Genomic DNA, 25,470 nt, shown 5'->3' with positions numbered 1-25,470 from the left:
GTATTATTGATATCTACATAGCGCATTGATGTGAGTCACACTGCTGCTCTCTCATTTAGCTATTTGCGGTTTACGGATTGTGGTTGTTGTGGATGGCTGTTCACAAATCTAAATGTGTATTTGAACCGAATAATAGTTGAATTGAAGAAGTTTAAGCTGCCTATCAATCATTGTTTTTGAAACCAGTAGGCAGCAAGTAAAAAGTGTGCTCTTGCAACAGCTGCATAGTGCGGATCCCAGCCTTTGGAATAAACATAGGGCTTTTATTGCTCAATCTAATTCATGCTGATAAAAATACATCCATAGGCCTAATGGACACATGCTCAAACTCCCACACTTTTGATAGACATAAATGGGCAATCTGTAGTTGCTACACCAATTTTTGGAGTTATAAATTATATATATTAATGTAAAGATATACTTTAATCGTATTATTATATGTAGTAGAAAGCAATGGGTTGGAAGAAGCCTACATAACCAACCCATAAAGTAAAATGTAATATCCATGTATGGCCAGTTATGTATTTTTGTCTTCTAATGCCTCTTAAGGGGAAAGTAATCTAAAAGTAACTGAATGTAATCAGATTACATTACTGAGTTTGGGTTGTTCAAAAGTTACGTTACTGATTACAATTTTGTAACTAGTAACTAACGAATTACATTTAGAAAGTAACCTACCCTGCACACACACACACAAACACACACACACACTGCTTTCAATGTAATCCCCTGAATACCTGTGGCTCACTGGTGTAGGAGAGACAGTTGTGTTGCTATGGAGCAGAGCGGGGGAGGAGAGGGGTTATGAGAGGAGGGGATGGAAAAGGAGAGGAGGGATGGAGAGGAGAGTATGGGAGAGGATAGGAGAGGATAGGATAGGAAATGAGAGGAGGGGAGGGGGACGAGAATAAATTAGCGTTCTAGAGGATAGGAGAGGATGGAAAGGAGAAAAGAAAAGTAAAGAGAATAGGATAGGATAGGAGAAGTAAAGGAGGGAGAGGATATAAAGGGAGGAGAGGATAGAAAGGAAGAGGAGGAGAGAAGGAGAGCAGAGGGAAAGAAAGGAAAGAAGAGAAGGGGAGAGGAGGGGATAGGAGAGAGGGGAGCAAAGGAGAGGAGAGCAGAGGAAAGAGTGGAGAGGAGAGAAGGGGTAACAGCGGGTAGAGCAGAGCAGATACCTGTATATCCTCTTTTGATCTAAGTCAACACAGCTGGGGTAAGCAGTGATCGCTCGGTGGCTGGCTGATTGACAGACTGACTGGCTGACTGGCTGCCTGATCTCAGATATTAAAATCCCTGCTCCAGCATTATAATCACCTCAGCTCACAAAGAGCAACACACACACACACACACACACACACACACACACACACACACACACACACACACACACAGACTCACACACAGACTCATTGTATAGTCAGGACTCTCCACTGAGCACTTCTCCCCTCCCTGAAATGACATGATGTCACACTGAGCCTCTGTATAGGAATAGGCCACATACAGGGCTACATGTCAATCTAACAGTCTAGGGAAATGTTATTTTAAAAATAATTGAGCTAAATTGATTTTGCTCTTTTCTCATAACTTTTCTTGTTGAAGCTGTCTCTTGTCTTAATGCTTAAAAGTACAATTTCAATCACTTTTTATAAAATAAGAAAAATACATTTTGTGTGATGCATAATTTACTGCTGTTGAAATGATTGCTATGAGTGTGATAATTCCACTGATTCTCTTGCAACATTCCTCCTCTTCACTGGATCTTCACACCAGATTAAACACCCTGGTGAAGAAGTGTGTGTGTGTGTGTGTGTGTGTGTGTGTGTGTGTGTGTGTGTGTGTGTGTGTGTGTGTGTGTGTGTGTGTGTGTGTGTGTGTGTGTTCTCCACTACCCTATAGTTAGAAGGAGATGACTGAATGGAGAGGAGAGAGAAAACATAAATGTACATGACTAATCTGAATCTCCTAGACCAGACTGCTCCAGAGCAGAAACACACTCATTATTTATATCTGGCTGTGTCTCAAATGGCACCCTATTCCCTATGTAGTGCACTACTTTTGACCAGGACCCATAGGGAGGGATCTGTTTAAAAGTAGTACACTATGCAGGGAATGGGGTGCTATTTGGGACACAGCTCAGAGCGTGACGTACCTTGTATGGCCTACTAATCTAATGTACACTCCTCATCTTGTTTTTCAGGCAGAAGTACAAAAACACGTCTCAAAGGTATGTCACATGGTATCTGTCTATCTACTGTCTCTCTCTCTCTCTCTCTCTCTCTCTGTCTCTCTGTCTCTGTCTCTGTCTCTGTCTCTCTGTCTCTGTCTCTGTCTCTCTCTGTGTGTGTGTGTGTGTGTGTGTGTGTGTGTGTGTGTGTGTGTGTGTGTGTGTGTGTGTGTGTGTGTGTATATATATGAATGTGTGTGTATATATGTATATACATATGTGTATGTATATGTAGTAGCTACCGAATTTCATTTTTTGGTGAGTTTGGACATTTACAATGAGAGCCACTATGCATGTTTGATGCATGCTTGTCTGAAGGACTGTCTGTGTGGAGTCTTGAGTCGCTAGGGCAACAGGCCTGCCTGCTCTGCTCTGAGAAGAGGAGCAGACTGAGGGGCAGAGAACGGAGAGGAGAAAAAATGCAAGGAAATCAGGATAGATAGCAGTGGCAGCAGTACAGATAACGCATCCACAGTTAAAGGTTAAATAAAATTAAATCCAAAATGCTTCTCAAACACTGCCAAAAGCTAACACTATATGATGCCTTGTCTCCTTATTAATTTAGCCACTTACTTAGCTAACTAGCAAGTTAAACCATATACACAGCTTCCACTTTCTCCCGTTGTGCTATTTACAAACAAACATGTGACTGGCTCAACTGTTCTGGGGAAATATGGTAAGCTTCATAATGTAAAATAATGTGACAGGTGAAATGAAGAACGCAATCTGCTTTATCTCCTAATGTATTGCACAAGTTGACTGCAGGTATTTACTTAAAAAGAAGCTACAAATATTCACAAATCTGTTGAAAAACTACAAAATAGTTTCAACGGTATTGACGGTATTGAAAAACGATCCCGTGGCTGTTTCCAAATACCGGGGCATACTGTATATACAGTATACCACCCACGCCTAGTGTACATAGCAGGGAGGGTCAACTGCCAGCCTGCAGCCCTCATTTTGAACGCCGGAGATCAATTTCCCAAAAAAATGAAAAAATGGTGGGGAGAACTCAGGGGGTCTCAATTTACTGTTGAGAGTTAGAATATTCTAATACACAAGGTGCAATTTCGAAATGTGTTTTTTCTCTTGTTATGTCAGTCACTGACAGTCACTCAATTACCCCATGTCAGCAAAAATTGTTTTATTGGTAAGTTAGTCTAGCCAGCTATCTAAACTTGTAGTAATCATGGTCAAATTACCAACCGGGGGCCCACATTGATTTTGTTATTCACTCTTACTCAGATATCATAAAAACCTGCCAACATTTCTCTCCACCTCATGGCAAAATGCGTAGAATTGCAGCAAACAAAAATGTTCTTTAAGTCCCATGAAAAAAATCCTTGATTGCAGGAAATGAACTCTAAAACAAAAATGTTTCTCTCCACTGTCAAGAGGGGGACCACTAAATTGTTTTGCTTGCAAGGTGTGGGTATGGATGTGGGTACGCAGACCTGTGAGCCACTGTGGCCCCTCATGATGAGTTCAGATTTTTTTTGTGGACCCCACACCCATCAAAGTTGCCTGGGGTGGTTGATTAACCAAACAATTTTTAGGAATCTTCATGAATATATAATGTTAGTTAGTGGTGTTGATTGTAGCAATAGACTTTCAAATATTGACTCCTGGGTGAGTCATTTCAACTGGCCCATAGAGTTCTCTCTCCACTAGAGGTACCCATTGAACTATCCCACTAAATCCACTCAATGTGACATCAACAGGGGATACTGTACAGCAACAGGAGATACTATACAGTATGTTGAAAATGTTCAAAAATGTAATCGATCAATTGCAATTAAATCCCAATATTCTGGACTGCTGTTCAAATGTAGCTTTGAGGATGCCATAGCTCAAATGTATTTACTAAATGTGTTTCTAGTTTAAGTGATTGGCCATAATTTTACTAAAGCTCTATATACTGTTATAGTGTAATAGCTTTTGATAAGGCATCAATGACATGAGCAGAGCAGATATGAGACAAGCTGTGACTCTAATAGCCAACTGTCAGTCAAGATGTCTCAGTAAAAGCGTGAAGACATGATTTATTCATAGTGCATTGTACATGCAGCTTGTCTTCAGAGTGAGCAGAGGCCAGATTGGTCACTCCACAAAAAGAGTGCCTTTTGCGTCCCTTTGATATTTTAAGTAGACATTTTGCACCAATACTGCATTTTAAAAGCCTTTTTTCATATGAATAAAGACTTGCTAAAGTACCAAAATTCAGCATTTTGACATGTCCCCCATCAACCTTGTGTCATTTTTAGGAAGATTTGACCCCACTTAATCCCCAAATTTCTCCAAGTTTCACCATTATTGTTAAGCCCAAGTTATTTTTTTACTTTGACAAAGTCATTTCTGAAGATGAATATTTATTTAATGTGATTAGTGATTAATTGTCCCTCATTTTAAGGTCAATCCTGTTACGTAAACTGAACTCTAAAATAAAAATGAACATTGAACATCTGATATTCAAAAATCATAGTGTAAAAGCAGGTGAGCTGGCTCTACTCCATTTTCTAGTGTTTAGTGTTGGAAAACTGAGCGGGTCGAGCATAACACATCAACCCTGTTACCCAAAGATAGACGGGCTACAACTGTTTTAACAATCAAATGTTTTTGTGAAGCTTGCGTTCAAGTGCCACTCCCTGTTGCCAAGCTTCCATTCCCCCGTCACAAGGGGATTTATGGCTGATGTAGCCCTTTCCTGCAGTCAATGACCAAAAGTGCTCTCTTTTGGTCATTGACTGCATATGAGTCAAGCTGTGCCTCTGACAGTCAACCGTCAGTCAAGCTGTCTCAGTAAAAACGTGAAGAGATGATGTGTTCATAGTACATGCAGCTTGTCTACGAGTGAGCAGAGGATAGGGGAGGTGGCTATAAACTACTTTCATTTTTGTATTCCTGGCTTTGACTCCTTTCCTCCGTCTATAGCTATTGTGTGTTCACGCACAGTATGTATGCTCAGTAGGTACTGTACGTCTCTGTGTGCACTGAACTCTTTCCCTAAACCCTCTCTATCTCATCTATTCTGTTGTGTGAATGTATGTTCAGTAGCTCCTTGAACCCTTTCCACCCAAATCTAAACCCTATGTTGTGTTTGTGTGTGTACTTGATTATACTGTGACTCCAATCCAGTTTTAACCTTCTATTGTGCACATATGTGAAGTATGTTCAGTAAGTCTATGTCCCTGACCCAGCAGCAGCAGATTGGTTAGTTGATTCACTGTGCTGTGGTGTTTCCTGGCAACCAGCTGTTCTCTCCTTTCTATTTTTCCCCCCTTTTCATACTCTCCAATGATAGGCAGCTGTTAATGGACAGCCAATCATTGTGAAGTGTAGCCATTCTATTCAGGAATGTGGCCTTCATAATAACAATTGAAGGTACTGCAGATGTTGATCTCGATGGTTGGTTTAACTATAATGTTGAATTGGTTTCTGATAGAGGTGATATCTTTGAACGACTTGGCATCTTCTCAAACTCTGTTCTAGTGTTGGGCGACGTCCAGATTTCCATACCTTCACCTGTGCCATCCCGTGGTATACAGCATTACCGGTAGTGCGCACAAGGGGCCTTTTTCTTTTTACGGAAAAAAGGCAAAAAAACATAATTTACCAGAATGCTAACAAGTACTAAAGAATCCCCATAGCTGATGCTAGGTAAATGCGAACGAGCGCATGCAAACATTTACTAGTAAGACAGATAACCCAGCTCATGCAAGTATCTTAAAATGCAGTTTGCGGCATACATAAAACAAATACTAGACAGCAGTGATCTTAATCCAGGAGGGGATTGTCTGTGCTGCTGTTAGCGACCAAGAAGCTTGATCTTTCAAGCTAACTTTAGCCACTTAGCTAGCTAACATTAGCTAGTTAGCAAAACCCAGCTGGACATAATTTATGGCACACCTTACATAGTTAGTTAATTTAAAGGTTATAAGATATATAACTGGCAAACATTACTAGTAAATTTCATGCAATGTAACTTGATCACCTCACTTAAATTGCGCTGCAGGAGTGACTCAGCTCACAAATCTCCAGTTTTGTTCATTGTGCTTCTTTGTAAAAAACACACGTGACTGGCTCAAACAACTGTTTTGGGAAGCTAGTACCGGTAAGCTTCATAATGAAAAAGAATCTAAGAGGTGAAATTATGAATGAAATCTGCTTTATCTATTGTCGGTGCACAAGTTGACTGCAAGTATTTATTTAAAAAGTACAAATATTCACATTTATAAAAAACCTGTATTGACGGTATTGGAAAATCATAAAGGTTTTTTCAAAATACCCCAGGATTTAGTATATACTGTACGCTATACCTCCCAACCCTACTCTATATACATACACTATGTGGTTGGCAGGTTGCCACACCACTGAAAATAAGTCAGTGTCCTAATGTATATGGACAGAGACAATCAGCCTGTTGATTTAGGGGATGTATAGGACCCTTGTTTTACCATAACTACAAGAATGTCTGAACAATAAAAGGCAATCACTAGTGAATATCCTGTCCTTGCTTTTGTGTCACTCTTATTCTTTGTTTATAATCCCCTGATGTTGACTGTCTATTGTAAACAGAAGTGCCTGTCTGGTCCTCTCTCGTCTCCTCTTGATTAGATCAGACCCTGCAGCACCATGCTTCCTTAGAACCAATTCTGCCACAGAATCAAAGTGTTGCAATGCAATTACCAATTCCAATTCCTCTACGTTCAATCTGTGTCACGTACAGTACCTCAGGCTCCCTCTGATTTCAGTTAACAACCAAGCATGGAGATTTAGTTTCGTGTTTTTAAATGGCTATCTGTTTGTCAGGTTATTACCTTTCCATAGACATTTGCTTAAATGTTGTGTGGTGTTTTTGCTGGATATATAGACGGGTTAGCTGATAACGGCATGAAAACGATGCGTGTGCTTCAATGTGGCAGAAGTCTGTGTGTGTTGTGATTCTGGATGGACACATAGCTAGCAACAATGACAAGATGCTGCCATGGGGAATCGTAAGTGGCTCGTTTCAGCTAGTTTTATCTTGTTCTTAATACCATGTCTTGTTTTGAGGTGTTTTGACTGATGTCACGTCTAGGCTAATATGGCACAAAAAAAAAGTTTAAATATGGTTTACATGTTGTCAACAATCTAAGCCAACCTTGTCTGTTTTGCCCCATAGTTGCGCAACCATTGGTTTTGTTGCTAAACAACCAAACCGTCTTAAAGTTAATTGAACCCTTTTTGATCTAATGGAGAGACAACACATTCCAATTTGTTGTTGCTATAGCAGCATGTGACGTGTCATCTATGGGATATCGTAGTAGTCTGTGGCTTGAGGTTGACGCATAGTGCTCTGGAGTAGATCAATTAAGCATACACAAGTTCCGGATGAGACCACTTTCATCGTGGAGATTCACTCTACAGTTATTAATTGTTCAACACACACTGAATCCAGGAAAGACAGGCTGCGGGTGTAAAGCAAGTACAAGACTTAACAGTTGAAAGTGTTACTCCACTTCACATACTGCCATACTGAAAATCCTCATAGCACCAATGGCTAACAGAGCTATCACAATCACATGCTAACAGCAGAATTGGGGCGACAGGTAGTCTAGCGGTTAGAGCGTTGGGCCAGTAACTGAAAGGTTGTTGGTTCAATTACCAAAGCTGACAAGGTGAAAAATGGATTGATGTGCCATTGAGCAAGGCACTTAACCATAATTTACTCCAGGGGTGCTGTACTACTATGGCTGACCCTGTAAAAACAACATATTTCACTGCAGCTATCTGGTGTTTGTTTTTTCTTGGGGGGGGGTTCTGGTGCCTTTTTGCCTTTTTTCTGCCTCTGCCTTTTTCCATGACACAGATTGAAATACGGTGAGAGCTAAATGCAGAGCTACAGAGTAGTGCACCGTTTCCTTTCACTCTTGTCAGGGCAAGGAGAGGAACACCAGACCAGCCAACATACCTGGGTTTAAAGACTATTTGAAATAATTTCAAATATTGTGTCTGTGCTCGATTGAGCTTGCCTAACTTAATGGACTAATACAATAGTCCTAAAATGACAAACTGGCACTCCAGGCAAGGTAGCACAAATGCTTTAAGTATTTGAAATATTTTGAAATAGTATTTGAACCCAGGTCTGGCAGAAAGTCAACAGATATAGAAGAAAAGTAACCTGCTCTGCACTGGCTGTGGGCTCTGGGCCCTGTCTGTCTGTCACATACAGGGAGAAAAGAAATGACTAAAGCTGTTGCACACCCCCAGCACACACACACACACACACACACACACACACACACACACACACACACACACACACAGTTGGATTTAGGAATAATTCAGCTGTACTAGACAAATAGTTAGGAATAGGTCCGATGCACCTGTAGTGGAGACACATTCAGGAATATTTCACTAGGGCCCTTAGAAGCACATGATCAATGGCTTGACATGCTTTTATTACTTACTGGAGTGGATGTTATTGTACATTATATTCTATCATTTGTTTGAAAGATAATGACTGATTGTGCCTCAAAGTCCTTAGTGTCTTGTAACAAATGAAACGTGGCAAGCAGGCCAGCATGCACACAATATTTGGGTGACTCCTCAGTCGTATGATAGTTATTTGGTTTAGTGTAGCCCTAACCTGCAGTAAATGACCAAAATGGCCCTTTTTGTCTCATGGGTGGAATGTTATTAATATTTTTCAGAATAAAGATTGTTTAAAAAATACAGACAAAAATCCAGTTCTGTTATAGTTCAGTCTTCTGTGATGTATATAAAGTGTAATATTGGGATGCAAACTCAAAATGTAATACATTTCAACTCTATATCTGACATGGTACAGTTGTCTTTTTTTGGACAGGTTTTCAAAAAATATCAAGAAAGCTGTAACTTGGGATTTATTTGGATCCTCAAACAAGCCATAAAGGATATGTTTTGCACTTAAGAATGGGAGAATGGAAAAAGCATGGTAAAGCAATCCATAATGGCATCCAAATATAGCCCTGTATTCCATGTACCACAGCCAACACCAATACTGGGCTGGCTCAGGCCCAATGCTGACCAGTGACTGAGATTCTACTTGGTTCTGGGTTGCTAACATCAGTAATAATTATAATGACAATTAATATAAAGAAATACATATATATGCAATTTAGCAGATGCTTTTATCCAAAGTGATTTACAGTCATGCATGCATTTATTTTTATGTATGGGTGTCCTCAGCGGGAATCGTTGCAAGCGCAATGCTCTACCGACTGTGCCACTTTTGTTTTACGTCCTGAACATACCCAGTACCCAGGGTTCACTATTGATTTGGCTCTGACTGGTAGGGTACCCTATTTACAGCTACACTAGTTGTTTGTTGGTTTGTCTTCTTCTGTTCATAAGATTCATTCTAAACTCTCAGGTGAAACACGTCTGAGCTGAGGCGAACCTTCAAGGTAAACCCTTTACAGTCATCATACTGTTTGTAGCGCCCTTTCAACATTACTTTGAATTCAACCTCTTTATGTTGTCTCTCCACGCTGTATTGTATTTCACCTCTGTCACAGTGAACTAGATAAGAATAGAACATTGTTATAATAGCAAAATTGTGTCTTTAACGTAATATTACAGCTTAAACAGTGAACATTTATGGAGAGTTTCACTTCTTTTAGAACCTATCATGTTTAGCTTTTCAAGTTTAGAAGAGTTGCGTAAGTCATTGTGGTGCCAGTACATATTTTCCAGTCTTTGATGTCAAGCGCTGAAGTGAGTTTCTTAGTTCCTTCCCTCCCGGACAACAGGCAATTGTGTTGAAAGACCCAAAGCAACCTAACCCAATGCCATTTCAAAGGAACAATAGTCTCTCATGACAGACTGTTAACATGTAAAATCAAATAGCTAGCTAGCTAGGGCATGCAAAGTTTGATTCTGCATTCCAAGATTATGTGAACACTTGTTGCATCTTGTTAAGTTTTGTCACGTGATATCGTGTCAGGTCAGGTATAGCCTGGAATATGTTCTGTCTGTTATAGCTTGATATAACCTGCGAAATAGTGTCAGTTGTTGCGACTATTAGGCCTGGTAGAGTAGTACAGTATCTCTCTCTAACATCTGCCTTCTTTTTTTTGAAACAGCTTTCCTCTTCCCCCTGCTTTCGTCAAGTGTTTCCTCATGCTGAAGACATGATTAGATCCAAGCTGACAGGAAAATGGCTTGGTAGTGATTGAATAGCAGGGTCGGGGAGTAACGGATTACATGTAATCTGTTACATGTAAGGGATTACAGAAGAACGGTAACTCTAATCCGTTACGTTACCAGCAAAAATATTGTAATCAGATTACAGATACTTTTGAAAAACTAGATTACTTCAAGGATTACTTTTAAATTCAGAAAGGATGTTTGCAAAAAAAAATCTTTGACACTTCTCTGTAGTCTCAATGACATTCAAATCAGTTTTGAAAAAAGGTGCAAGTTTAAGATTGTTCCACCTGAGCGAGTCTGACCACAAGACAGAGACCCCTGTGATGACACACGAAAAGTGTTTGATGGACCACGGGAAAAGAGCAGGAATAGGCTTTTGTAGGCTACAGTCCAAGCTATGTCTTCCAATGGTGGGACTGCTGTCAGCATCCAAGGATTATCCAACTTTAATCTACGCTTAGAAGTAAGGATGATAGCAGTGGTGTAGTCTACGATTATACGGATAGAACTTATTATTGATATCTACATAGTGCATTTATGTGAATCACGCTGCTGCTCTCTCATTTGGCTTTGCGCCTTACAGATTGTGGTTGTTGTGGATGACAGTTCACAAATCTAATTGTGTATTTGAACCCAATAATGGTTGAATTCAAGAAGTTTAAGCTGCCTATCAATCATTGTTTTTGAAACCAGTGGAAAGCCAGTGAAAATATGCTCTTGCAACAGCTGCATAGTGCGGATCCCAGCCTATGGAATAAAAGTGGGGCTTTTATTGCTCAATCTAATTCATGCTGATAAAAAATATATATCTATAGGTGTAATGGACACATGCTCAAACTCCCACACTTTTGATAGGCTTAAAGGGGCAATCTGTAGTTGCTACATCCATTTTTGGACGTATAAATTATATTTATATACAGTTGAAGTCGGAAGTTTACATACACCTTAGCCAAATACATTTAATTTCACAATTGCTGACATTTAATCCTAGTAAAAATTCCCTGTTTTAGGTCAGTTAGGATCACCACTTCCTTTTAAGAATGTGAAATGTCAGAATAATAGTAAAGAGAATGATTTATTTCAGCTTATATTTCTTTCATCACATTCCCAGTGGGTCAGAAGTTAACATACACTCAATTAGTATTTGGTAGCATCGCCTTTAAATTGTTTAACTTGGGTCAAACGTTTCGGGTAGTCTTCCACAAGCTTCCTACAGTAAGTTGGGTGAATTTTGGCCCATTCCTCCTGACAGAGCTGCTGTAACGGAGTCAGGTTTGTAGGCCTTCTTGCTCGCACACGGTTTTTCAGTTCTGCCCACAAATTTTCTATAGGATTGAGGTCAGGGCTTTGTGATGGCCACTCCAATGCCTTGGCTTTGTTGTCCTTAAGCCATTTTGCCACAACTTTGGAAGTATGCTTGGGGTCACTATCCATTTGGAAGACCCATTTGCGACCAAGTTTGAACTTCCTGATTGATGTCTTGAGATGTTGCTTCAATATATATACATAATTTTTCTGCCTCATGAGGCCATCTATTTTGTGAAGTGCACCAGTCCCTTCTCAGCAAAGCACCCCAACAACATGATGCTGCCACCCCCGTGCATGATGGTTGGGATGGTGTTCTTTGGCTTGCAAGCCTCCCCCTTTTTCCTCCAAACATAACAATGGTCATTATGGGCAAACAGTTCTATTTTTGTTTCATCAGACCAGAGGACATTTCTCCAAAAAGAACGATCTTTGTCCCCATGTGCAGTTGCAAACCGGAGTCTGGCTTTTTTATGGCGGTTTTGGAGCAGTGGCTTCTTCCTTGCTGAGCGGCCTTTCAGGTTATGTCGATATAGGACTCGTTTTACTGTGGATATAGATACTTTGTGCCTGTTTCCTCCAGTATATTCACAAGGTCCTTTACTGTTGTTCTGGAATTGACTTGCACTTTTCGCACCAAAGTACGTTCATCTCTAGGAGACAGAACACGTCTCCTTCCTGAGCGGTATGACGGCTGCGTGGTCCCATGGTGTTTATACTTGCATACTATTGTTTGTACAGATAAACGTGGTACCTTCAGACATTTGGAAATTGCTCCAAAGGATGAACCAGACTTGTGGAGGTCTACAATTTACTTTCTGAGGTCTTGGCTGATTTCTTTGGATTTTCACATGATGTCAAGCAAAGAGGCACTGAGTTTGAAGGTAGGCCTTGAAATACATCCACATGTACACCTCCAATTGACTCAAATGATGTCAATTAGCCTATCAGAAGCTTCTAAAGCCATGAGATAATTTTCTGGAATTTTCCAAGCTGTTTAAAGGCACAGTCAACTTAGTGTATGTTAACTTCTGACCCACTGGAATTGTGATACAGTGAATTATAAATGAAATAATCTGTCTGTAAACAATTGTTGGAAAAATTACTTGTGTCATGCACAAAGTAGATGTCCTAACCGACTTGCCAAAACTATACTCTGTTAACAATAAATTTGAGGAATGGTTGAAAAATGAGTTTAAATGACTCCAACCTAAGTGTATGTAAACTTCCGACTTCAACTGTAAAAGTTTGGACACAGCTACTCATTCAAGTGTTTTTCTTTATTTGTACTATTTTTTACATTGTAGAATAATAGTGAAGACATGAAAACTTTGAAATAACACATATGGAATGATGTGGTAACCAAAAATATATTTTATATTTGAGATTATTCAAAGTAGCCACCCTCTGCCTTGATGACAGCTTTGCACACTCTTGGCATTCTCTCAACCAGCTTCATGAGGTAGTCACCTGGAATGCATTTCTATTAACCGGTGTGCCTTGTTGAAAGTTCATTTCTGGAATTTCTTTCATTCTTAATGCGTTTGAGCCGAACAGTTGTGTTGTGACAATTTAGTATACAGAAGATAGCCCTACTTGGTAAAAGACCAAGCCCATATTATGGCAAGAACAGCTCAAATAAGCAAAGAGAAATCGACAGTCCATCATTTAAGACATGAAGGTCAGGCAAGGTAAAACATTTCAAGAACTTTGAACGTTTCTTCAAGTGCAGTTGCAAAAACCATCAAGCGCTGTGATGAAACTGGGTCTCATGAGGACCGCCACAGGAAAGGAAGACCCAGAGTTACCTCTGCTGCAGCGGATAAATTCATTAGAGTTAACTGCACCTCAGATTGCAGCCCAAATAAATGCTTCACAGAGTTCAAGTAACAGACACATCTCAACATCAACTGTTCAGAGGAGACTGCGTGAATCAGGCCTTCATGGTCGAATTGCTGCCAAGAAACCACTACTAAACAACACCAATAAGAAGGAGAGACTTGCTTGGGCCAAGAAACATGAGCAATGGATATTTGACCGGTGGAAATCTGGTTCAAAGTGGAGATTTTCCAAAGTGGAGATTTTCCAAAGTGGAGATTTTCGTTTCCAATCGCTGTGTCTTTGTGAGATGCAGAGTAGGTAAATGGATGATCTCCGCATGTGTGGTTCCCACCGTGACGCATGGGGGAGGAGGTGTGGGGGTGCTTTGCTGGTGACAGTGTTAGTGATTTACTTAGAATTCAAAGCACACTTAACCAGCATGGCTACCACAGCATTCTACATTGATATGCCATCACATCTGGTTTGCGCTTAGTGGGACTATCATTTGTTTTTCAACAGGACAATGACCCAACACACATTCAGGCTGTGTAAGGGCTATAAGACCAAGAAGGAGAGTGATGGAGTGCTGCATCAGATGACCTGGCCTCCACAATCACCCAACCTCAACCCAAATGAGAAGGTTTGGAATGAGTTGGACCGCAGAGTGAAGGAAAAGCAGCCAACAAGTGTTCAGCATATGTGGGAACTCCTTCAAGACTGTTGGAAAAGCATTCCAGGTGAAGCTGGTTGAGAGAATGCCAAGAGTGTGCAAAGCTGTCATCAAGGCAAAGGGGGATACTTCGAAGAATCAAAAATATTTTTGGGTTACCACATGATTTCATAGGTGTTATTTCATAGTTTTGAGGTCTTCACTATTATTCTACAATGTAGAAAATAGTAAAATAAAGAAAAACCTTGAATGAGTAGGCATGTCCAAACTTTTGACTGGTACTGTATATCCATTGTTTCTTGAAGAATGAGCTTAGTTCAACTGTCAGTGAATAGTACTATACTTTACGCTAATTCAGTGCTCAAAGCATGCCATTCCATGAGCGCAGCATTTATTTTTCATCTCGAATCAACGAGCCCAATCAGTCCTCCATGACAACAAAATCATAAACAACAGAGTAGGGCTGGATAATAAGTCCTTACTTTTCTGGTTATGCTCAGGTAAAACAATTTGACTAATTTATACTTCCATATTTAATTGTATTATTATATGTAGTAGAAAGCAATGGGTTAGAAGAAGCATACATAACCAACATATAAAGTAAAATGTAACATCCATGTATGGCCAGTTATGTATTTTTGTCTTCTAATGCTTCTTAAGGGGAAAGTAATCTAAAAGTAACAGAATGTAATCAGATTACGTTACTGAGTTTGGGTAATCCAAAAGTTACGTTACAGATTTACAATTTTGGACAGGTAACTGTTTTAGAACACCTCGATATGTGTGGGAAATATTGTTGATTTACTGACTGATGAATTGTTGACAAAATACGTGTTGTTTATGGCCGTGTTGTTTTCAGTTTGTAGTGTAAAGTTGATTCACCTGAATGACTTACATTTTTTGGCATAATCATTTCGGTTTGGCAAGCTCATTTTGAATACAGTCAAATAATATAATCAATCAGTATTTGAGTGACAGACTAGTTGGTACTTGTCTGATTTTGTGTAACACAAAGTATTTGTCAATGAGGGTATTTTCCTGAAGTTGAGACTTCTTGTTGGACTGTTGCTTGCTTTTACCCCAAAACCCACATTTCTGTGTGTGTGTGTGTGTGTGTGTGTGTGTGTGTGTGTATGTGTGTCTGTGTGTGAGGGTTGTCTTCCATCAGATGATAGTGTTTGAGTGTTTGTTTCCACCTCCAGGAGGAATGGCCCTCTCAGAGTCCCAAATGGCACCATATTCCCTATATAGTGCACTACATTTGACCAGGACCATAGGGCTTTGATCAAATGTATTGCACTATGTAGGGAATAGGGTGCCATTTGGAAACATCCCCAGTGTTGGTGATGTTTATCATCAGTTTCCTCCAGCTGGGTTGGGGTGAGAAAGAGTGTCTCAACTTCACATACAGTAAGTTAAACAACCATATCTTCTGTCTATTAAAGCACCACAGGGCCTCCCGCCGCTCTGTGGTCCCCCCTACACACACACATACATACGGACACACACACTCCCAACTCCCTTACTCTACTCTACGATACTTTACTCTACTGTACTATACTTTACGCTACTTTACTATACTTTAGGCTACTTTACTCTACTTTACTGTACTGTACTTTACGCTGCTTTACTGTACTGTACTTTACGCTACTTTACTATACTTTACGCTACTTTACTCTACTGTACTGTACTTTACGCTACTTTACAATACTTTACGCTACTTTACTTTACTATACTTTACTGTACTTTACGCTACTTTACGCTACTTTACTGTACTGTACTTTACGCTACTTTACGCTACTTTACTTTACGCTACTTTACTCTACTGTACTTTACGCTACTTTACTCTACTGTACTCTATGCTACTTTATTCTACTGTACTTTACACTACTCTACTGTATTCTACTCTACGCTAGTATACTGTACTTTGCTCTGCATTGCACCATCCACACATCATCCTGGCAAAATAAAAGACATACTGTGATTTAATGACCATGTCTTGATGTTTAGCCAGCCCCTCTGACCAGCCTCTATCCATCTTCATTAATTTCTATACAGAACATTTGCTTAACAACTTGTTTAAAAAAATCTGCTCACACCGGACGCCTTGAAGTTGAGGCAGCAGACCCCAAAACATTCGGAATGTGATGAAGTTGGGTGATAAGGGGGCTGCTGCAGGGTTCTAAATCTCTCCTGTCGATGGAACTGTTCTATTGCTCTCACACACACACACACACGCACACACACACGCACACACGCACACACGCACACACACACACACACACACACACACACACACACACACACACACACACACACACACACACACAGGAGTCCAGAGGTACCTGTTTGGTATTTTTTTGTGGTTGTTTTGGGTACTTTGGGGTTATTTTGGATACTTTTGGGTTCTTTTGATTACCTGTTTGTGGTTGTTTGGGATTGTTCCCCTGGCTCTCTCCTCCTCTCTGTCTGAGACTAGGAGAGCAACACTGTGATGTGTCCTCTATGGCCTTTCTCATTGGTCTGTTAGAGAGAGCAGAGAAAGGGAGTAGAGAAAGGGAAAGAGAGAGGAGAGAGAGGGAGAGGGCAGGACCAGGGACTAGGGGGACTAGCAGGGACCAGGCAGGACCAGTTGTCTCAGAGCAGTACAGTGCAACGTGAGGAGAGGAGCAGCTGGGGACAGCCCAGCCTCACACAGAGCTCCCTGCTCCTATCCCCAGCCCAGTCTGGACTCACACTTTAAATGGAAGAGTATGTCACGATCAAGAGGAAGCTTCTCCACAGACCCGTCTTCAGGTAAGACAGAAAGAGCAACTGTCCGTCCCCAGGAAACTACTACTAATAGGTCTCTCTACCTACTGTACCTGCCTCTCTTCTGCTTCTCTTTCCTGTGCTGCTCTTGTTGAGGGTGAAGGATCATATCAAACTACTAGTGTGGTCTCTCAACCTACCTGCCTCTCTCTCTATCCTGCCTGTCTTGTCTGTCTTGCTCCTGCTCCTGCTCCTGCTCCTGCTCCTCCTCCTGCTCCTGTGGAGTGTGAAGGATCATATTAAAGGCTGTTTCACCTGCCTACTGTTTCTGCCTGATGATCCGGACTGTGTCAGTTCCGTTGGCATAACTACACAAGCTATGTTGTTGCAGTAATCATAGTCCTACCTCATGGCTGGATTATAATTCCCAGAGCTCTCTCTCGCTGTTATAGCACACCCTCCAATATCTGTGTGTGTGTGTGTGTGTGTGTGTGTGTGTGTGTGTGTGTGTGTGTGTGTGTGTGTGTGTGTGTGTGTGTGTGTGTGTGTGTGTGTGTGTGTGTGTGTGTGTGTTCTAAGGAGTAGGAAGTGGAGTGTACTAACTACTCCTGTCTGTCTCTGTTGTGGTTCGACGGTCATTAAATGCAGAACATTGTGGCATGGTTCATTGGCCCTGATGGTTATTAGACGCAGGTTGCTAATAGCTTCTTAGCATGTAAAACGGGAGGGAGGAAAGGAGGGATGGAAGGAAGGAGAGAGGGAAGGAGAAAGGGCTGGTAAAGAAATGCAGCTGTGTAACAGGTCCCTCGCTCTGCTCTGCTCTTACAGAGTTAGTCAGGGCACATCAATATTTAGCAGCTACTTCGCTTCATGAACTGCTGTTTTAAAGATGTTTTAAAGCACTTGTTTCTCAGGGGTAGGAAGTGTTCTCACATTGTTCAGAATTTATCTGCGCTGAGTCTGACATAGTCTGACAAAATGAAGGCACGTGTTTCTCAGGACTATGAGGGGAGGCGCTCTCACATTGTTCAGGATGGATGCCTCTGCTCTGTCAGTCAGGACTGGGTTTGGAAAAAGCTGTCATTTCCCAAGTCACATCTATGAATAGATTCCACCATGGAAATGAATATAGACTGTAATCTGAGTGGTATTGTTTTGATGTTTCTTCTTCTCCTTGATCTACTGCGGGCGGTCCAGCAGGGTCCTGTGGGGGTGTCCAGTCCTAGTTTGAGAACCTCAGTAATTTCCCAAATACTTCTACATCATGGTCATAATCAAAGTGTAACTGGGTGGTATTGTCGCTTATGTTTCTTGGATTGTTGAGTCCTGAGCCCATACTGAACTAGTGACCCCATAAGATGGAGGGGGACTATTTTCCTTAAGTCTTGTGGGGTCCTGTGGGTTGCTGTGGGGTCTTGTGGAGTACTGGGGTCCCGTGGGGTCCCCTGGAGTCCTGTGGGGTCTTGTGGGTCCTGTGGAGTCTTGTGGGGTCTTGTGGGTCCCCTGGAGTCCTGTGGGGTCTTGTGGGTCCTGTGGAGTCTTGTGGGGTCTTGTGGGTCCTGTGGAGTCTTGTGGGGTTGTCATGTTCATTAGTCAACCCATGGTGCCCTAATCCTCCGCTAGCCCCCCGAGCCCTTTCCAGGCTTTGATACTGCTGGGAAGACTGTCTGCATGGGAAGACTTGTTTTCTGACTCATACATACATGCACACACATATACACACACACACACACACACACACACACACACACACACACACACACACACACACACACACACACACACACACAGCCATGTCTCTGGACTGGAAATGAGGCACACTATCTTTTGTTTACAGTATTACAACTGAAAAAGAAAAGGAGAGGCGCAGACTAGGAGCTCAGATACAATACTTTAATAACCAACGTTTCGACAGATAAACTGTCTTCATCAGGGTATAATGACAAACACTGCGGGTCACTAGTTTATATACTTTGAAAGGACACACGGGTGTCTGTAATCATGGCTGGGAGTGGCTTGATTTCATTGGTTGATTTACAGATATAAATAGAACATATAAAAGCATGAATGGATAACCTACGATCATAGATACAATTTGGCTACATAGGCCTATAAACATTTACAATGAATAGGAAAAGCACAATAATCACAAGAATGGCTTCAGATCAAAGTCTACGTTGAGACTGAAGGGAGCAAGGGTCTTTAAAGATCCAGGCAGCCTCTCGTTTTAACAATACATTGTCAAGATCACCCCCTCTCCTAGACAGGGTGACGCGTTCGATGCCGAAATAGCGAAGGGACAAAATAGAGTGGTTTGCTTCCAAAAAGTGGACCACAACTGGGTATGTCGGGTTATTGCACCTGATGGTGCTACGATGCTCAGAGATCCTTACTTTTAATTCGCGCTTCGTTTTACCCACATCATTTTTACCACAAGGACAAGTTATAAGATAAATAACTGCCTTAGTGGAGCACATGATAACACTTTTTGATTTGGATCTGTTTCCCTGTTTGAGGGTGTTTGAAGGATCTACATTTGTAAGTGCCTTTGCATTGAGCAGAGCCATTACTATTGTAGTTTCCATCTGGTAGAGGTGCAAATAGACCTTGTGTGGCGGTATTTTGGGGTGGTAAATCAGAGTTTACCAATTGATCTCTGAGGTTTCTGCCAAGTGAGTATAGTACAGTATAACAACTGACATCCCAGGCTGCATTTCAATTCCCAGTGGATAGACAGAAAGAGTAGAGGGACTAGAGGGGTAACATGACATCTGTACTGGATCATCAAGGCTGAAAATACTGTATCCCAAATGGCACCCTATTCCCTATATAATGCACTAACTTTGACCAGAGACCATAAAAGTAGTGCACTATAAAGGGAGTAGGGTGCCATTTGGGACGCGGCCCAGATGAATAAATAACATGATGTTTACTGTGTGACGAGAGGGACCAAACAAACATGTTGGTCAGGATACACACACACACACACACACACACACACACACACACACACATACACACACACACACACACACACCAAACAGCGGTGACCCTTTGTGACTGCATCCTGGGACTAAAGGGGTGTAGGGTTCAGAGCTACAGAAAACAGTCCAGGAGATCGACACTATCTCAAACACCAAAGTAGATAAGCTTGACCAAGATCATATTAAAACTATTTTCTCAGCACAATTCACAAAATTAGGGTATTGTTTTTGGCAGGTCTTCAAATCACCCTTTGTTGCAAAACTGTAAAACAACATTGATAATTCTATTGAATTAAGTTTGTTATTAGTTCCTTAATTTAGCCAGGGACAGAGCTGAGACTGATATCATTCTTTGGAGATTTGAAAGACGAAGAGCGAATAGTTTCCCCTCTGTGGTTAGAAAAGTTCAGTTCAGGCTCCACTTGAGATGATCATGGTTTATGCCTGTACTAAACCTAGCACACATGAAGCACATTTTGCTCTGCTATTGTATAACAGAAAACAGCTGTCTGGTTTCCCCTTGTCGTCAGGCCTTGTGTATCATCTGGGTTGGAAATAAAGTACCAAAGTATATAACAACGCCAACTTCTGACCTACTTCTGCAGCCAGCTGTAACTTCTTGTGAGTCTCGGCTATGGCTGTGGAATATGATCTACATAAATGTACTTCCCTGTCCATCTCAAATGGCAACAGTCTGACCATCACAGTTAGGAGATCTGTCTGGTGTGTGTGTGTGTGTGTGTGTGTGTGTGTGTGCGTGTGTGCGTGTGCGCGTGCGCGTGTGCGTGTGTGTGTGTGTGCGGGTCTGGTGTTATGATATAATTCACCTCAGCTGTCAGGAAAACGGCTGGCAAACAGTTAAATGACCTCTTTCCATCTCCATCAAAGATGACTACAGAGGGTTTTGAGCAGAGAGAGAGAGGCCTCTGACTTTCCCCAGAGAGAGCATTATCTGTTTTTCATATGGCCGTGTGTGTGTGTGCGTGTGTGTGTGTGTGTGTGTGTGTCAACTCTGAAACCACTGACCCCATGGCCTGCTCTTCAACTTACAGCACAGCCAGCACCCCTCAGAATAGTCATCTGCTATAATGGGATTATGGGGAACTGCTGCTTGTGTGTGTGGGTGTTTGACGTGCCAGGATTTACAGTGTACTTTGCAGTAGGTTATCCTTCATGTAATGAGAGTTTATGGAGTCTTAGCCCTCCCATTACATATAGAACAAAACAGAACAGGAGGTTGATAACACAGAGGTGAGGGAGGGCTGGAGGGAGGAGGGGGAGGGAGGGGAAGAACAGGATGATAACAGAGAGATGAGGGAGTCTGATTTATCATGTATCACCCAGGAGACTGGTGTAATTACCCTCTAGTCACACCGACTGAACTAAGATGTCACCATCCACCAGAGGTGGAACCAGGGATGGTGAGACTATGGAACCTCTGTTGGCCCTGTGAGAAACTGAAATCTCTGTTGACTTGTAGGATGAGATGTCCAACAGAGATACTGGTCAGAGTGTAGGATTTTGTCTCTGTCTGTTGTGCCAAACTAGGATTAGAACAGACGTGAGATCCATTTAGGGACCACCCAAGAGGCCAGTTTACAATCCAGAATAAACCAGAAGTGTGTTATATGGGTGATATTATCTAAAATGAAGTTATGAAAAATGTGGCAAGCCAGAGAAAATACCTTATTGTTTAGTTATAACTGCCTGGTCTCATTAGAATGTCAAAATAGTGACATTTAACTATTCTAGCTATATGTCACGTAATAGACGCTCCCTCCTCCCTCCTTCGCCTCTGACCGTTCTACCTCCATTCTCCTGCCTCCATTCTCCTGCCTTAACTCCCATACTTTTTGATATTGTTCAATTTGTTATTTCTAATCTTATTAACTTAAATGTGTTTATTGTATGTGTAGCCTATGTGTTACTGTAATTCAGTCTTTTAGTTGCCATAGTAGCCAACAAGGTGAACAAATTGTCAGTGTGACCTTGAGCAAGGCACTTAACCCTAATTTACTCCAGGGGTGCTGTACTACTATGGCTGATTTACTCCAGCTATCTGGTGTATGTGACAATTCATTTTGTTGTATTATTTTTTTACACATGAAATAAACCATTATCCTCAAACTGACATATGACTTATCATAACATACTAGTTAGCCTATATGTCACATAGCATGGATAGGGTTAAAGAGAGGTTAACGATAAGGGTTATGGTTAGGGTCTGCAACATATGTCTGCAACATACATCGGATGTAAATTGCTTTTGTCGGCTTGTTTTAAACCCCGTTCCTGTGAACATGTTTGAGTTGAACAGTCCCTGTTTCAGTTAGAGAGTCTGTCTGTCCCTATACTGAAATCTATAGGGCTGTCAATCATACCACTACCAACACCAGATTACTTTTGTCGGCTAGGTTTTACCAGAGGTTCTGTGAACATGTTTGAGTTGGAGAGACCCAGTGTCAGTGAGGAGGCCTGCAGGTCTGTAGAAGGCAGAAAGTAGGCCCAGGCTCAGACCAGTGCTAACATAACACAACAAGGGCCTGTCCTCACCAAGTGTGTTTATAGGCCAGTGAATGACCGTTTTTAAAAGCTTGAGCGTCTGAATTGGAAAGCCACCAAGAGCACTGGAACCACTCACTTGTCAGAATGATGGAGCCTTGAATGGTAAGCCAGTTGTAAAACTCACCAGCTTACATCGGAGTTTGGTTTGTTTCCCTTACAAAGTGTTATTTAAAAAAAAAAATTGTACAGCAAAAATATTCCAAAGTATAATGTACTGTAGGTTGTTTTGATTACGTTTCTTTCATGGATCAACACATTAAATTACACATTAACTAAATTTCTGTTTTGGTAATAGCCTGTATCATACAGGGATGTTATTTTTATTGGCATCAATAGATCCCCTCTGTGAGACCATGTTGTTTACAATCTGAAAGCATGGGAATTAGTTTATTGAGGAGCCATTACAGACAACCACCCAAACACAGTGGCAGTATCCCAAATGACCCCATAAAGTAATGCACTAAATAGGGAATAGGGTGCCATTTGGATTTCTTAGCAACATGAAAAGCATTCTCGTTTAGCCTCCGTGTGCCTGGGGCACCACCAGGGTACAGATCTGTTTATTTGTTGAAATAAATGATGCACAAAACCAGTCTAGTTCACAGTCAGACAACATACTGCAGACATACTGCATACTGGACTTTTTCTTTTTTCATACATGAATTGTAGTACCAATCATCCACTGCTGTTTCTTGGAAACGGGTCGTTATCGGGTCATAAAGTAGTCCTGTGGGTGCCATCTTCAGGGGTGAGGAATGTTGGATTAGTCTGTCTGAGAGGTTGGCAGAGCAGGCGGCAGAGAGGAGCAGGGCAGGGTGCCCCAGCTCTATTCCAGCCCTGTCACTGTGCCCTCTGGGACCCCAGTCTGGGCCCTGGTGACGGCATCAGCCCCTTCCAAGGAAGAGGACACAGTTAACTCATGGGAAAATGCTCTCTTGTAGGTCTGACATGTCCAATTGGATGCAGCTAAAGTCAGACATCCCCCTATGCCTTTGTTTGTACTTCTTGGAGGCCCAGCTAAGAAAGAAGTTCCTGAAGGCGATACAGTTTCGCATAAAGCCTATTTTAATCTGACCCTGGCAAATTGTTAACTTAATTCATTTTCATTCTTTAAAAACCTCACACAGGTTCCCAAGGGTCCTCTTACAGTATGTACTGTAGTCTATATAGTGCTATGACGAATATACTCAAAATATGTATTATGGTTATTTCATAGTCACAGTAACAGGATAATATATGTCAACACATGGAGTTAGTTTGTCATTATATTGAGCTCTGAGTTGAAGTCCTGGACAGCAAAGATAAGGCTATGGTTGTGTCCCAAATGGACCCTATTCCCTATATAGTGCACTAGTTTTTGACCAGTGCCATAGGACTGTGGTCAAATGTTGTGCACTGTGTAGGGAATAGGGTGTAATTTGGGGTGCATCCTGCAGCTGTAGGATCTTAATTTGATCCAGTTTGCTACAGCAGGAAAATAATCATGCAGCAACAGGAAATGTGAATTATTATGTGCATTATAATTGATGGGCATTTTTTGTAGGGGTTGATACATTTTACATGTTAGGGCAAATCAAGTCTGACAAGTCTGCCTTGAATATACTACAAGTTTGCATTTCCTGCTGTACAGGAAAATTCTCATCAACAAAATAGTTATCAAATTAAGATCCTACATCTGTATGTGAGTGTTTAAAACATTGGTACTGTACAACATCATCTGAGAGTTGTCCAGATGTCTTAGGTTTTCTACTTGACCAAAATGTCAAACAAAGATTCCAAGAGCTCATGTGAACTCAGATAAGCAACCCAGTTGTTGCGAGAGATATGGCATGTGCTTATACAACTGAACTTGTTATAACATGTTTGACCTGTCTTTAGTCCCTTTACCATTGTAAAGTCCATGTTTTTTCTATTTCTTAAGAAATATCTCAATACTGCTACCTTTGTGGCTGTTTCAACTATTAATATACTGCCAGTTTATTCAGAATCTTTTATCATATGCTAATCTATACTGAAACATACTGAAATCACATGAAAAAGTCATTTTCGCTTGCTTCCAAAGACAAGGTTGTGTTATTGTGACCCAGATAGATCCACCAATCAGGGCCACTATTTATATTTATCTGCTGTGTGATTGGTCTAATCCAGGGTGTGTGAGATGGAAGACATCAGGCCAGTGCTGTGGGGAGTGACAGAGGAAAAGGTCATATGATTGATAAACCTACGGCTGGAAACACTGTGGGGGAATAGCCCTGTTGTTATTCCCCCACCCACTACACATAAACTATTCCCATGGTTTCCGTGGTTTCAAACTGTAGTCTAAACGCTGTGTCTGTGACAATGTTCGCAAAGAGTTTCAGAATAGGTGTGCTGATCTAGGATCAGTTTAGCCTTTTAGATCATAGTACATATGATTATATAGACAGGGGGGACCTGCCCTTGCACTCCTACTCTGAGACACTTTTTGAAATCAGACCCTGGTCTGTGGAAACCTGTTGCTACTGAATGTGTGATAAGTGAGTTGGAGAGACAGTTGTTTTGAGGGACTGTTGCCAACTCTCACCCTGGCTGCATCTCACTCTCATCCAAAGTGCACCAGATACTATATCAGGCTAAATGCAACAGTAGATGTAATATCACAGGCAGTTGACAATGTGGAAGAGACGGCTGTCTACAGCTTGATTATGCAAGACAAATGTTTACTTTCTGCATCCTCATTAGAGTCATGTATTGAAATATTTTGATATTACAGACCACTATTAGGTTTAACAGGTGTCACTATTTACGGGCACGTCAATGTAGGCTGAGTTCACCATTTTTGAGCCGCTCCTGGGTGTTTGTCTTGTTGTAGCTCACAAAACAAGCCAATGCTGGGGGTGGCAGTTTGCCAATAGTAGTCAGTCAGATTTTCAATTAATACTGAGCACAATATAATACACAGGAGGCTGGTGAGGGGAGGACGGATCATAATAATG

At 41.3% G+C, this 25,470-nt stretch overlaps 1 protein-coding gene across 2 annotated transcripts in view; it reads left to right on the top strand.

Moving 5' to 3' along the window:
• Window positions 1-25,470, top strand: part of LOC115161006 (calcium/calmodulin-dependent 3',5'-cyclic nucleotide phosphodiesterase 1A) — a 52,850-nt gene that overhangs the window by 4,203 nt on the left and 23,177 nt on the right. The window contains exon 2 of one of the 2 annotated variants that reach the window (XM_029711639.1): window positions 2,201-2,227. In XM_029711639.1, the coding sequence (XP_029567499.1) occupies window positions 2,201-2,227 (27 nt within the window). Of the gene's footprint in view, window positions 1-2,200; window positions 2,228-16,800; window positions 16,992-25,470 lie in introns of those variants that run through there. The other variant, XM_029711640.1, reaches the window with a different exon arrangement.

Source organism: Salmo trutta, chromosome 24 (assembly GCF_901001165.1).
Source record: "Salmo trutta chromosome 24, fSalTru1.1, whole genome shotgun sequence".
NCBI lineage: Eukaryota > Metazoa > Chordata > Actinopteri > Salmoniformes > Salmonidae > Salmo > Salmo trutta.
This window is presented reverse-complemented; position numbering and strand designations above follow the sequence as displayed.